This window comes from Oncorhynchus keta, chromosome 28 (assembly GCF_023373465.1).
Source record: "Oncorhynchus keta strain PuntledgeMale-10-30-2019 chromosome 28, Oket_V2, whole genome shotgun sequence".
NCBI lineage: Eukaryota > Metazoa > Chordata > Actinopteri > Salmoniformes > Salmonidae > Oncorhynchus > Oncorhynchus keta.
The window spans coordinates 2,086,514-2,099,451 of record NC_068448.1 but is presented as its reverse complement, the minus strand read 5'-3'; the positions used below and the strand labels follow the sequence as shown (position 1 = coordinate 2,099,451).

The 12,938-nt window shown below is 47.5% G+C and overlaps 1 protein-coding gene and 1 long non-coding RNA gene across 4 annotated transcripts in view; both read left to right on the top strand.

Annotated features, from left to right (window-relative positions):
• The window catches only part of abcd1 (ATP-binding cassette, sub-family D (ALD), member 1), a 37,232-nt gene that overhangs the window by 8,804 nt on the left and 15,490 nt on the right, over positions 1 to 12,938 (top strand). The window contains exons 5-8 of the mRNA XM_052484335.1: positions 3,345 to 3,525; positions 6,103 to 6,245; positions 6,822 to 6,993; positions 10,652 to 10,746. Of these exons, the coding sequence (XP_052340295.1) occupies positions 3,345 to 3,525; positions 6,103 to 6,245; positions 6,822 to 6,993; positions 10,652 to 10,746 (591 nt within the window). The remainder of the gene's footprint in view (positions 1 to 3,344; positions 3,526 to 6,102; positions 6,246 to 6,821; positions 6,994 to 10,651; positions 10,747 to 12,938) is intronic.
• LOC127913078 (uncharacterized) lies at positions 3,684 to 5,304 on the top strand. 3 transcript variants are annotated; one of them, XR_008084578.1, is made up of 3 exons: positions 3,684 to 3,999; positions 4,148 to 4,393; positions 4,606 to 5,304. It is a non-coding gene; the product is annotated as an uncharacterized LOC127913078 (long non-coding RNA). The 3 variants fall into 3 exon arrangements; XR_008084579.1 differs by having other exon boundaries at positions 3,684 to 4,040; XR_008084580.1 differs by having other exon boundaries at positions 3,992 to 4,106.

Below are 12,938 nucleotides of genomic sequence, written 5' to 3'. Positions count from 1 at the left end.
AGTAGGCTGCGCGCTCCTCGGTCCCTATCCCCATAGTATGAAGGTGCTCTGCGCGCTCCTCCCATCAAACGAGTGCTGCGCGCTCCTCCCGAGCACACTGCAGTAGGCTATGTGCTGTTGTTGCCTGCCTATCCATTGAGGGTGCATATTGGCACAACACATTATAAGGTGCCTAGTTTTACTTTTACACAGCCGACAAGATGAGTAGTAGGCCTAACGAACAGCAAAAGCACTAGCCTCGGTCAGTCTACTATCCCCCATAGTATGAAGGTTGCTCTGTTCTGTGTGAGAGATAAATATTCCAACTGTAGACTGGGACAGTTGTGGGATGAGAGATCCCAAATTAATACAACCACTAACATCAAACGTTTTACGTAATGTGGCTGACGCAATAGATCAGAACGTTTAGCTTAAAATGTTGATAAACTATGAAGCTATTTCTTCACATTATAAGCACAGCCATGAGCACACTGCAGTAGGCTATGAGCGAATGTGCCATTAGCTGGAAAAACACAATTTTCCAAAGTGACTGCAAATAAAAAAGTTTTTTGTATTGTCTGGAAACTCACTTGTAGAATTGTTGCAGTAGGTCTCTTAAAGAGGCCGTTCAAGGTTATTACACAGAGGTGCCTAGTTGTTGTTCGGGGTTATTACACAGAGGTGCCTAGTTGTTGTTCGGGGTTATTACACAGAGGTGCCTAGTTGTTGTTCAGGGTTATTACACAGAGGTGCCTAGTTGTTGTTCGGGGTTATTACACAGAGGTGCCTAGTTGTTGTTCGGGGTTATTAAACAGAGGTGCCTAGTTGTTGTTCGGGGTTATTACACAGAGGTGCCTAGTTGTTGTTCGGGGTTATTACACAGAGGTGCCTAGTTGTTGTTCGGGGTTATTACACAGAGGTGCCTAGTTGTTGTTCGGGGTTATTACACAGAGGTGCCTAGTTGTTGTTCGGGGTTATTACACAGAGGTGCCTAGTTGTTGTTCGGGGTTATTACACAGAGGTGCCTAGTTGTTGATATCAGGTAACGTGCAACCGAACCCTGGCCCTGAATGTCTCCAAACCCCCTCTGCTCTCAGTATCTGTGATTGGCTGTTATAGACCCCCCCCTCTGCTCTCAGTATCTGCTGATTGGCTGTTATAGACCCCCCTGCTCTGCTCTCAGTATCTGTGATTGGCTGTTATAGACCCCCCTCTCTCAGTATCTGTGATTGGCTGCTCTCAGTATCTGTGATTGGCTGTTATAGACCCCCCCTCTGCTCTCAGTATCTGTGATTGGCTGTTATAGACCTCCCCTCTGCTCTCAGTATCTGTGATTGGCTGTTATCTCTCTGCTCTCAGTGATTGTGATTGGCCCACATCTCAAACATTCTGCAGAGAACTCTACCCTGATAGACCCCCCTCTGCTCTCAGTCTGTGATCTGTGATTGGCTGTTATAGACCCCCCCCTGTCTGCTCTCAGTATCTGTGATTGGCTGTTATCTCTGTGATTGGCCCACATCTCAAACATTCCAGAGAACTCTACCCTGATAGACCCCCTCCTCTCTGCTCTCAGTATCTGTGATTGGCTGTTATCTCAAACATTCCAGACCCCCCCCCCCCTCTGCTCTCAGTATCTGTGATTGGCTGTTATCTCTGTGATTGGCCCACATCTCAAACATTCCAGAGAACTCTACCCTGATTGATTTGATATTGACAAATGTTCCACAAATATTCTGCTGTTGGTGTTTTTTGTAATGATTTAAAGTGACCATTGTGCTGTTGTTGCTGTTAGAAATACTACGGTTCCTAAGACAAACCCCCACACTTTATTCATAAGAGAAATTTCTAGAGTTTTAATGAGCAGGCTTTTTTTGATGACATTTTTATTTTGAATGGAGGAAGAGTTTATTCTTAACGTGCTTTTTCCAAATGGTAAACAGACATGCCCCATTCCACAGGTTCAGGGCTAAAGGGAGTGATACGCCATGGTTTTCTTCTGAGCTATCTTCTGAGCTGACCGTTATCTAGCCTGGGCTAAAGCAAGGAAATCATGTTCTGATGCTGATTGGCTGGTTTTTAGGCAGTTATGGAAAAAAGCGTTATTTTCTTCTCAGGAAGTCCAAGGTTGAACATTTTGTCTACCACTGATAGCCTGAATGACCCCTATAAAGTTTTGAAGGCTACGTTTGAATGTTAATGAATTACTCTGCTGAATATGACTGAACTGAAATGCTGAATTGAGTTGGCGCTTTCTATCTTGGCCAGGACACTCTTGAAAAGCCATTTCAAATGTCAATGAACCCTTCCAGGTTAAATAAATACAATTTAAAGTTTTCACCATTTAAAAAGCATCCTCTCCAAACTAGAAACTCACTCGCTGCGTACGATATGTACGTTAGTTAGGCTCTACACCCCTTGTAAAGTGGATTAATGTGCTTAATTTTAAGTTATTTGTGAACTTTAGTTGTGATACAAACTTTATTTAAAACGTATAGGCCTATGGGCTAGGCTACATGATGTGTGCGACCTATGATTAGGGGGGGGGGGGGCAGCATTGTTTCTTATGCTGAGCATCATTCACAAGTGCTAATATATAATAGGCTATTGTAACCCATCATTGGTCAATCAGACTATTCTTGATTTTAATCTTGTCTTTTACATATACTAAATGATTTTGGATGGACCATTATCATGTCACCTGTATTGAAACAGGGTCAGCAGGAAGAAACACATGTCGTCTTTGCACTTAAATAGCGAATGGAGGACGCTTTTCCCCTGGTTCATTTTCACGCCATCCAGGTAGTCTATACTCCTGTTGTAAAGAGAAGCAATGTGCTTCATATTAGGGAAAGCTGATAAATAAATATAGCAGGCCTAGCCTATAGAAAGCTGATCCTCTTTTTATTAGAGGCCATCACTCTGTTTTCTCCCTTAATTGCATAGCCTTAATGCTGCCCAACATGAGCTCATGGAATCTCATGAAGCGTTTGATTAGATTTTAGAATACATTTGCATTGATGTCAGCGGGACAATAGAGCCCTGAGTACCTGGCCGGTAGCAAGTTTGGTAGGCTCGTCGGCAGCATCAGAGCTCGGAGAAGCCTAATTTCCGTGACCGAAACATTCACGTGGAATTTGACTGCCTTCATGACTTGTGACCGGTGGGCTGTTGCGGTGACTGTGGCTGTATTACCGACACAAGTTGTGGGTTCAATTCCCCCAGGGATTTGATACCATACTAAAGATTATGCACTCACTCATTGAGCTGTAAGTCGCTTGGGATGGAAGTGTCTGCTAAATTACAATATTATGATTAATTAGGCCTTGTTTCTATAATATTACATGTGAATGCCCTCCTGCCACTAGGTGGAGATGTCCCAGCTGCAGCGGTCCTACCGCTCCTTGTCGTCCCAGATCAACCTGATCCTGTTTAAGCGTCTGTGGTACGTGATGCTAGAGCAGTTCCTGATGAAATACCTGTGGAGTGCCTCGGGACTCGTCATGGTGGCTGTACCAATCATCACCGCCACAGGGTACTCCAGATATGGTAAGACCAGTCACGGGGGTTCCTCTGGGTGTGGTAGGACCAGTCGCGGGGGTTCCCCCCGGGTGTGGTATGACCAGTCGCGGGGGTTCCCCCCCGGGTGTGGTAGGACCAGTCGCGGGGGTTCCCCCCCGGGTGTGGTAGGATCCACTAGTAGTTTAAAATTATGTATTTTCATGACCCTGTTCTGGCTCCCCGACCAGCCGCTCCCTCAAAAACCGTCCCGCGGCTGAATGTAGTTGCTTACCTTACACCTTATAGCCTGTGATCCAGTGGAGGACTTTTAAATTGGAGGATGTGTTAACTGTAATGGATAGAATGGAATTAAGGGAACTGTGTAAAACACATGGTTTCCAATTGTTTAATACCTTTACAATCAACCCGGCCTCCGGTTTCTCCGCCGACCAGCCTCCCACTCCGACGTTCAGGGTTTGTAGCCCACGAGTCACCTCATCCATGTAGCACACAGAGTAACGGGTTCAGAGTCCACATGAAGACTCTTCACAGACCAGTAACTGGTTCAGAGCCCACATGAAGACTCTTCACAGACAGGTTCAGAGCCCACATGAAGACTCTTCAGACAGGTTCAGAGCCCACATGAAGACTATTCACAGACCAGTAACAGGTTCAGAGCCCACATGAAGACTCTTCACAGACCAGTAACGGGTTCAGAGCCCACATGAAGACTCTTCACAGACCAGTAACGGGTTCAGAGCCCACATGAAGACTCTTCACAGACCAGTAACTGGTTCAGAGCCCACATGAAGACTCTTCACAGACCAGTAACGGGTTCAGAGCCCACATGAAGACTCTTCACAGACCAGTAACGGGTTCAGAGCCCACATGAAGACTCTTCACAGACCAGTAACAGGTTTTCTCAGAGCCCACATCCGACTCCAGACTCTTGGCCCACAGACCAGTAACGGGTTCAGAGCCCATATGGAGACTCTTCACAGACCAGTAACGGGTTCAGAGCCCACATGAAGACTCTTCACAGACCAGTAACGGGTTCAGAGCCCACATGAAGACTCTTCACAGACGGGTTCAGAGCCCATATGAAGACTCTTCACAGACCAGTAACAGGGGTTTTCTATCATCATAGTTGCAGCAGCTCCTGGTGAGCGTCAGTCCGACTCCAGGGAGCTGCCTGGCCCAGTAGGCGATGCAAGGGCTCCGACACTGTCGTTTTATCAGGTAGGAAGTTGTTTAAGTTGAGACGCAACAAAAGCCACTGACGCTGTCTCCTTAATGGAGCCTTATCCTGGGTCGGGCGCACGCCATCCTTGTCAACGTAGAGCCCCAGGAACTCGACACCGGGTGACCGACTTCTCACTCTGCGGTCGCAGCCCTGCTTCCACTAAGCGCCTCAGCACTTTCCTCTGCTGAGAGTTATGCTCTTCCAGTATCCAGCTTGTAATCGCCGTCATCCATCCAGATACTGCTGGACCCCCTGTGATGCCAGCTAGCAAGGTTCATGTAGCTTTGAAATATGGACACTGCTGTGGACACTCCAAACTGGAGCCTTGTTGCCCTCAAAAGCCCCCTGTGTGTGTGTTGGTCAGGGCATCTCTTGCGTCTCCATCCAAAGCCAGCTGCTGATTGGCTCGTGTTGTGTCCAACACTCCTGCGTCTCCATCCAATGCTAGCTGCTGATTGGCTCATGTTGTGTCCAACACTCCGACGTCTCCATCCAAAGCTAGCTACTGGTAGGCTCGTCTCCAGCTATATGTCTCCTCTGTTTACAGTAATGAAAGATTTACAGTACTAAACCTACAGCAACCCCCCTCATATGAAATGGGCTCTGACCTCCTCTGGACTTTGGATTAACAGTGATGATCCATCAGACGAAGGCTGGGGAGGGGTTTGACTGTGTCCCCGCAGGAGCATGCTTACAAATGTATGGGCTATGAAGTGGTTGTGTGTGGGCTATGAAGTGGTTGTGTGTGGGCTATGAAGTGGTTGTGTGTGGGCTATGAAGTGGTTGTGTGTGGGCTATGAAGTGGTTGTGTGTGGGCTATGAAGTGGTTGTGTGTGGGCTATGAAGTGGTTGTGTGTGGGCTATGAAGTGGTTGTGTGTGGGCTATGGTTGTGTGTGGGCTGTGAAGTGGTTGTGTGTGGGCTGTGAAGTGGTTGTGTGTGGGCTGTGAAGTGGTTGTGTGTGGGCTGTGTGGGCTGTGAAGTGGTTGTGGGCTGTGTAGTGGGCTGTGTAGTGGTTGTGTGTGGGCTAAGTGGTTGTGCGTGTTTATGAATGGCTATGAAGTGTTTATGTGGGCTGTGCGTGTGGGCTATGAAGTGGCTTGTGTGTTTATTAGTGGGCTATGTAAGTGGTTGTAGTGTTTATTAGTGGGCTATGAAGTGGTTGTGCGTGAATGGGCTATGTAGTGTTTATGAGTGGTTGTGGTTGTGTGGGCTATGAAGTGGTTGTGCGAAGTGGTTGGGCTATGAAGTGGTTGTGCTATGTGTATATGGGCTATGAATGAATGGTTGTGCTATGTAGTGTTTATGAATGGGCTATGAAGTGTTTATGAATGGGCTATGAAGTGTTTATGAATGGGCTATGTATCTTCTGTATGCTTCCAGACTCCGAGGATGTGAAGCAGTTGGCCATGAATTTGAAAGAGGAGGACCTAGTGAGTGAGAGGGCTCAGGCCTTCTCCACCGCTCGGAACCTCCTCAACTCCGCCGCAGACGCCGTCGAGAGAATCATGAGCTCTTATAAGGAGGTGAGGCTATAGAACCGGCTCCTAGACCCTAACCCCTCACTGTCGAGAGGTTAATGAGCTCTTATAAGGAGGTGAGGCTATAGAACCGGCTCCTAGACCCTAACCCCTCACTGTCGAGAGGTTAATGAGCTCTTATAAGGAGGTGAGGCTATAGAACCGGCTCCTAGACCCTAACCCCTCACTGTCGAGAGGTTAATGAGCTCTAAGGAGGTGAGGCTATAGAACCGACCCTTAGACCCTAACCCCTCACTGTCAAGAGGATCATGAGCACCATCAAGGAGTTGAGGCTCCCGACTTCTCATTGATTGCGTTCCCAGTGTCACCCCATTCCCTTTACAGTGCAGTACCCTTTTGACTCGTTTTACCAGGTCAGTTGACTGAACACTTTGTCATTTACTGCCACAACCTGGGGATTAGTTACAGGGACTGATTAATTTCCTTTCATTTTGAACCATGATGAAGTAGACTAACAACTAGTGAGTCTTTGGGGAAACCACTGCTCTATCATGGATCTAAATTTATAATAAACTCTACCACCTGCCCTGATTTTACTGGATAACCTTTGACCCTGTCCAGGTGACTGAGCTGGCTGGCTACACAGCCCGTGTGCACGAGATGTTCACTGTGTTCGAGGACGTGCGTGCGGGCGTGTTCCGTCGCTCTGCGGAGGGAGGGGATGAGCAGACGGGGGGAGGAACACAGCTGGTGCAGCACGGCATGAGGGTGGAGGGACCAATCATGATGCGAGGTAAACTGACTGACAAGGAATTCAACCAATCACTAGGCTATTTTTGTTAACCAATGGTATTCAAAGTGTAACTGCAGTGTTATTTGTTTTTGTACATTATTTAAAAAAAAAAAATTCAATTCAGATTACAGATTATTGTATGGGATAATATACAATATTTTTTGAGAGAATTTAAAAAATAAAATTTTATAAGACACTACTTATGTTTCCATCCAATTGGTGAAAGATTTATGTGAATATTCTAGAATGTATATTTCATGTGAATGTTCTAGAATGTATATTTCATGTGAATGTTCTAGAATGTATATTTCATGTGAATGTTCTAGAATGTATATTTCCCCACTGGTGGTGTTTCTACCAAATGGACTTCTTGCAGATGTTTCTTTTTAAATCGGTGAGAGATGATGTAGTGCACACAGTGGATTTTTTTTTTTCCCGCTCAAGTGTTCATGTACCCGGATTAAAACGTAAAATTCCATGTGTTTTTCCGTCGCCTTTTCAACAAACCGGTACATAGCAAATGTGCCTACTCAAGTCTTGGCACGTGCTCGCGAACCAACCGCCCGTAGAGCAGAGGAGGCTCTGCAGGTAGGCTCGTCTACATGATGAGATCATTATGGATAATATTTCTATCGGTCGAGCAGAATAAGAGCATCAGTATTTATTGTAAAGGAGCGTCAAGATCACTGTGGACTTTCACCACCCTGTGAAATTAATCAAAAGTTTCATCTGTAGCCGAATGAACTGCATGGTTTCCTGAGTCATAGTGGGAGGACCAGACACCATATCGTCACATGACTCCAAGTATGATGGTTATACTGAACAAAAATGGCTAAAGTTCATTTAAGGAAATCAGTTAATTGAAGGACATTCATAACATTTACATTACATTTTACATATTTACATTTACATTTAAGTCATTTAGACGCTCTTATCCAGAGCGACTTACAAATTGGTGCATTCACCTTATGACATCCAGTGGAACAGCCACTTTACAATAGTGCATCTAATATAATATAATATAATATATGATATATAATATAATAATATAATACTATAATATATAATATAATATATTATAATATGATATAATTACATTTACATTTTGACATTTAAGTCATTTAGCAGGGACGCTCTTGGATCCAGAGCCCTTGTCACAAACTGGGAATTCACCTTATGACATCTGTGGAACAGCCACTTTACAATGGTGCATCTAAATCTTTTGGGGGGTGAGAAGGATTACTTATCCTATCCTAGGTATTCCTTAAAGAGGTGGGGTTTCAGGTGTCTCCGGAAGGTGGTGATTGACTCCCTGTCCTGGCGTCGTGAGGGCCAGTTTGTTCCACCATTGGGGGGATCAGAGCAGCGAACAGTTTTGACTGGGCTGAGCGGTGAACTGTACTTCCTCAGTGGTAGGGAGGCCAGTATCTGGCAGGCCAGAGGTGGATGAACGCCAGTGCTGTAATCTATGTGTGGGATCCTTGTAATCTATGGATTTCAGCCAACTGGGAATACAGATATGCATCTGTTGGTCACAGATACCTCAAAGCCAGTCATCAGAGGCCAGTATCTGTGGATCAGAGACCCAGCCAGTATCTGGTGTGGATCAGAGACCCAGTCAGTATCTGGTGTGGATCAGAGACCCAGTCAGTATCTGGTGTGGATCAGAGACCCAGTCAGTATCTGGTGTGGATCAGAGACCCAGTCAGTATCTGGTGTGGATCAGAGACCCAGTCAGTATCTGGTGTGGATCAGAGACCCAGTCAGTATCTGGTGTGGATCAGAGACCCAGTCAGTATCTGGTGTGGATCAGAGACCCAGTCAGTATCTGGTGTGGATCAGAGACCCAGTCAGTATCTGGTGTGGATCAGAGACCCAGCCAGTATCTGGCGTGGATCAGAGACCCAGTCAGTATCTGGTGTGGATCAGAGACCCAGCCAGTATCTGGTGTGGATCAGAGACCCAGCCAGTATCTGGTGTGGATCATTTGACCCTCTTCAATGCCAGTATCTGGGCGGAACTGGAACACACTGGATCAGAGACCCAGCCAGTATCTGGAGATGGATCAGAGACCCAGCATTATCAGTATCTGGACAGTGGATCAGGTCCTCAGACCCAGCCAGTATCTGGATAATTTGTGGATCAGAGACCCAGCCAGTATCTGGAGTTTCCTTCTATTAACTTGGATGGAAACATGTTATTTAAACTTTTACAGCGGGGACCCCCCCGGCCAGATAAAAAAAAATCGGTACATTTCAATTTTACATCCAGAAACGACATTCAATTCGTTTTCACTGATCAAAATGAAAAGATACCAATAAATAACACTTCACTGAACCTGTGGATCTTCTGTGATGTGTTCACCTGTCTATGTTCACCTGTCTGTCTGGCTGTGTTCACCTGTCTGTCTGGCTGTGTTCACCTGTCTGTCTGGCTGTGTTCACCTGTCTGTCTGGCTGGCTGTGTTCACCTGTCTGTCTGGCTGGCTGTGTTCACCTGGCTGTCTGTCTGGCTGTGTTCACCTGTCTGTCTGGCTGTGTTCACCTGTCTGTCTGGCTGTGTTCACCTGGCTCTGTCTGGCTGTGTTCACCTGTCTGTCTGGCTGTGTTCACCTGTCTGTCTGTCTGGCTGTGTTCTAGCTGTGTTCTCTGTCTGGCTGTGTTCACCTGGCTCTGTCTGGCTGTGTTCACCTGGCTGTCTGGCTGTGTTCACCTGGCTGTCTGGCTGTGTTCACCTGGCTGTCTGGCTGTGTTCACCTGGCTGTCTGTGTTTCTGTCTGGCTGTGTTCACCTGGCTGTCTGGCTGGCTGTGTTCACCTGGCTGTCTGGCTGGCTGTGTTCACCTGGCTGTCTGGCTGGCTGTGTTCACCTGGCTGTCTGGCTGTGTTCACCTGGCTGTCTGGCTGGCTGTGTTCACCTGGCTGTCTGGCTGGCTGTGTTCACCTGGCTGTCTGTCTGGCTGTGTTCACCTGGCTCTGGCTGCTGTTTCACCTGTCTGGCTGTGTTCACCTGGCTGTCTGGCTGTGTTCACCTGGCTCTGGCTGTGTTCACCTGGCTGTCTGGCTGTGTTCACCTGGCTCTGGCTGTGTGTCACCTGGCTCTGGCTGTGTTCACCTGGCTCTGGCTGCTGTTCACCTGTCTGGCTGTGTTCACCTGGCTCTGGCTGTGTTCACCTGGCTGTCTGGCTAGCTGTGTTCACCTGGCTGTCTGGCTAGCTGTGTTCACCTGGCTGTCTGGCTAGCTGTGTTCACCTGGCTGTCTGGCTGGCTGTGTTCACCTGGCTGTCTGGCTGGCTGTGTTCACCTGGCTGTCTGGCTGGCTGTGTTCACCTGGCTGTCTGGCTGGCTGTGTTCACCTGGCTGTCTGGCTGGCTGTGTTCACCTGGCTGGCTGGCTGGCTGTGTTCACCTGGCTGTCTGGCTGGCTGTGTTCACCTGGCTGGCTGGCTGGCTGTGTTCACCTGGCTGGCTGTGTTCGTCTGACTCCTCTTTGGGTCGGTCATCTAATGGTATTACACCATCTTGTTACAATGGTATTGCTAGAAATGGGGATACTGGTACTGTGTGATTTTGGTGTGTGTATTCTGTGTCCTGAACTGTCCCATTTTGTGTGTGTGTGTGTGTATTCTGTGTCCTGAACTGTCCCGTTGTGCGTGTGCAGGTCAGGTGATAGACGTGGAGAAGGGCATCAGCTGTGAGAACCTTCCCATCATCACACCGACAGGAGACGTTGTCGTGTCCAGCCTCAACATTAAGGTGACACAGACACCCTCGACTCCATCAACACAACTTAAACCCAGAACAGATCTAGCTTGTTCCTAAAACTAACCAGCTTCAGTTACCTGTCGGCAGCTCGGTCTCTGGTTGGCTGCCTCAACATCAAGGTGACACGGATACCTTCGAATCCATCAACGCAACCCAACAAGCTAGATCTGCTCTGGGTTTTCTAAAACTAACCAGCTTCAGTTAGCTTCACATTTCAGCTCGGGCTTCGTCCGTATTACGACGGTGGATATTGCTCGTCCGTCCTGTGGGTGCATATCACACGTGACGTGGTCGAACGCAAGAACTCTATATTGAGACGATGCTGAAACATCAAGCCATTGGCGAGTCACTGACACATTTTTCATTTTGTGCAAAAAATAATTAAGTTTTCTTGCTGAATTTGCAAGATATTCAATATTATTTTAGAAGTGCTGCCTTTATTTTATTACTTATCGGCTGCGCCGGCTCCGGTTGGCTACCCTGTCGGCGGCTCCGGTTGGCTACCCTGTCGGCGGCTCCGGTTGGCTACCCTGTCGGCGGCTCCGGTTGGCTACCCTGTCGGCGGCTCCGGTTGGCTACCCTGTCGGCGGCTCCGGTTGGCTACCCTGTCGGGCGGCTCCGGTTGGCTACCCTGTCGGCGGCTCCGGTTGGCTACCCTGTCGGCGGCTCCCGGTTGGCTACCCTGTCGGCGGCTCCGGTTGGCTACCCTGTCGGCGGCTCCGGTTGGCTACCCTGTCGGCGGCTCCGGTTGGCTACCCTGTCGGCGGCTCCGGTTGGCTACCCTGTCGGTCATAAAAGTTTTATTAGCTTTCAAAGGCATCCTGTCGTTACTAAAATGTGTAATGTGATTATATTATTATTATGAAAATTTGATTAATACAATATTTTAAAGAGCAACTGTCCCTAAACCTAATCTAGTCCTTTTAACGTCCTATGTGGCATCTGAGGCTACTTTGAAAAAATATAAAAATATACCAGCATTAACTTCTTTGCTTATGAGTTATTTCATAGTTTGGATGTATACACTATTATTCTACAATGTAGATAATTGTACAAATAATTACCCTTGAATGAGTAGGTGTGTCAACTTTTGACTATCCTAACGACGATAAACCAGACTTTTAAACTCCCAGGGAAACGAGCGTAGATATGTTATCTAGAACCGGACGTGTCCTGTTCCAGATAGGGCTGCTACCCCAGTTCTGGTGTCCTTGCCTGGCTTCTTGTGTGACACAGTGATAACAGCAGCTGCATGCAAACATTTAGGTTCACTACCAAATGCCATCCTATTCCCTATATAGTGCACTGCTTTTAACCAGTGCCCATAGGACTCTGGTTTAAACGTTGGCCCCCTATTCCCTTCATAGTGTACATTTGGGACACTTGGCACCAGAGAAAGAAGACTGTGATCTACCCTCTGTGGAACTGTTGCAACCCTGACTGAGAGTACCTGGGGTCAGCTTGTTAGTATAAACTATATTTTATTTTACCTTTATTTAACCAGGAAAGTCAGTTAAGAACAAATTCTTATTTTCAATGACGGCCTAGGAACAGAAGGTTAACTGGTCTAGGAACAGTGGGTTAACTGGTCTAGGAACAGTGGGTTAACTGCCTTGTTCAGAGTCAGAACCACAGATTTGTACCTTGTCAGCTCGGGGTTTGAACTTGCAACCTTCCGGTTACTAGTCCAACGCTCTAACCACTAGGCTACCCTGCCGCCCCTCCACTCTAACCACTAGGCTACCCTGCCGCCTCTACACTCTAACCACTAGGCTACCCTGCCGCCTCTACACTCTAACCACTAGGCTACCCTGCCGCCCCTCCACTCTAACCACGAGGCTACCCTGCCGTCTCTCCACTCTAACCACGAGGCTACCCTGCCGTCTCTACACTCTAACCACGAGGCTACCCTGCCGCCTCTCCACTCTAACCACTAGGCTACCCTGCCGCCCCTACACTCTAACCACTAGGCTACCCTGCCACCCCTCCACTCTAACCACTAGACTACCCTGCCGCACCTCCACTCTAACCACTAGACTACCCTGCCGCACCATGGGATCATTGTGTCACATATTTCAGTTGTTGAGCAACGTAAATCTTTGATCCTTAAAAAAAAAAAAAAGTTTTTTTAAAAGCAGGATGAGTCCCAAAGAGCACCCTATCCCCTCTCTAGTGCACTACTA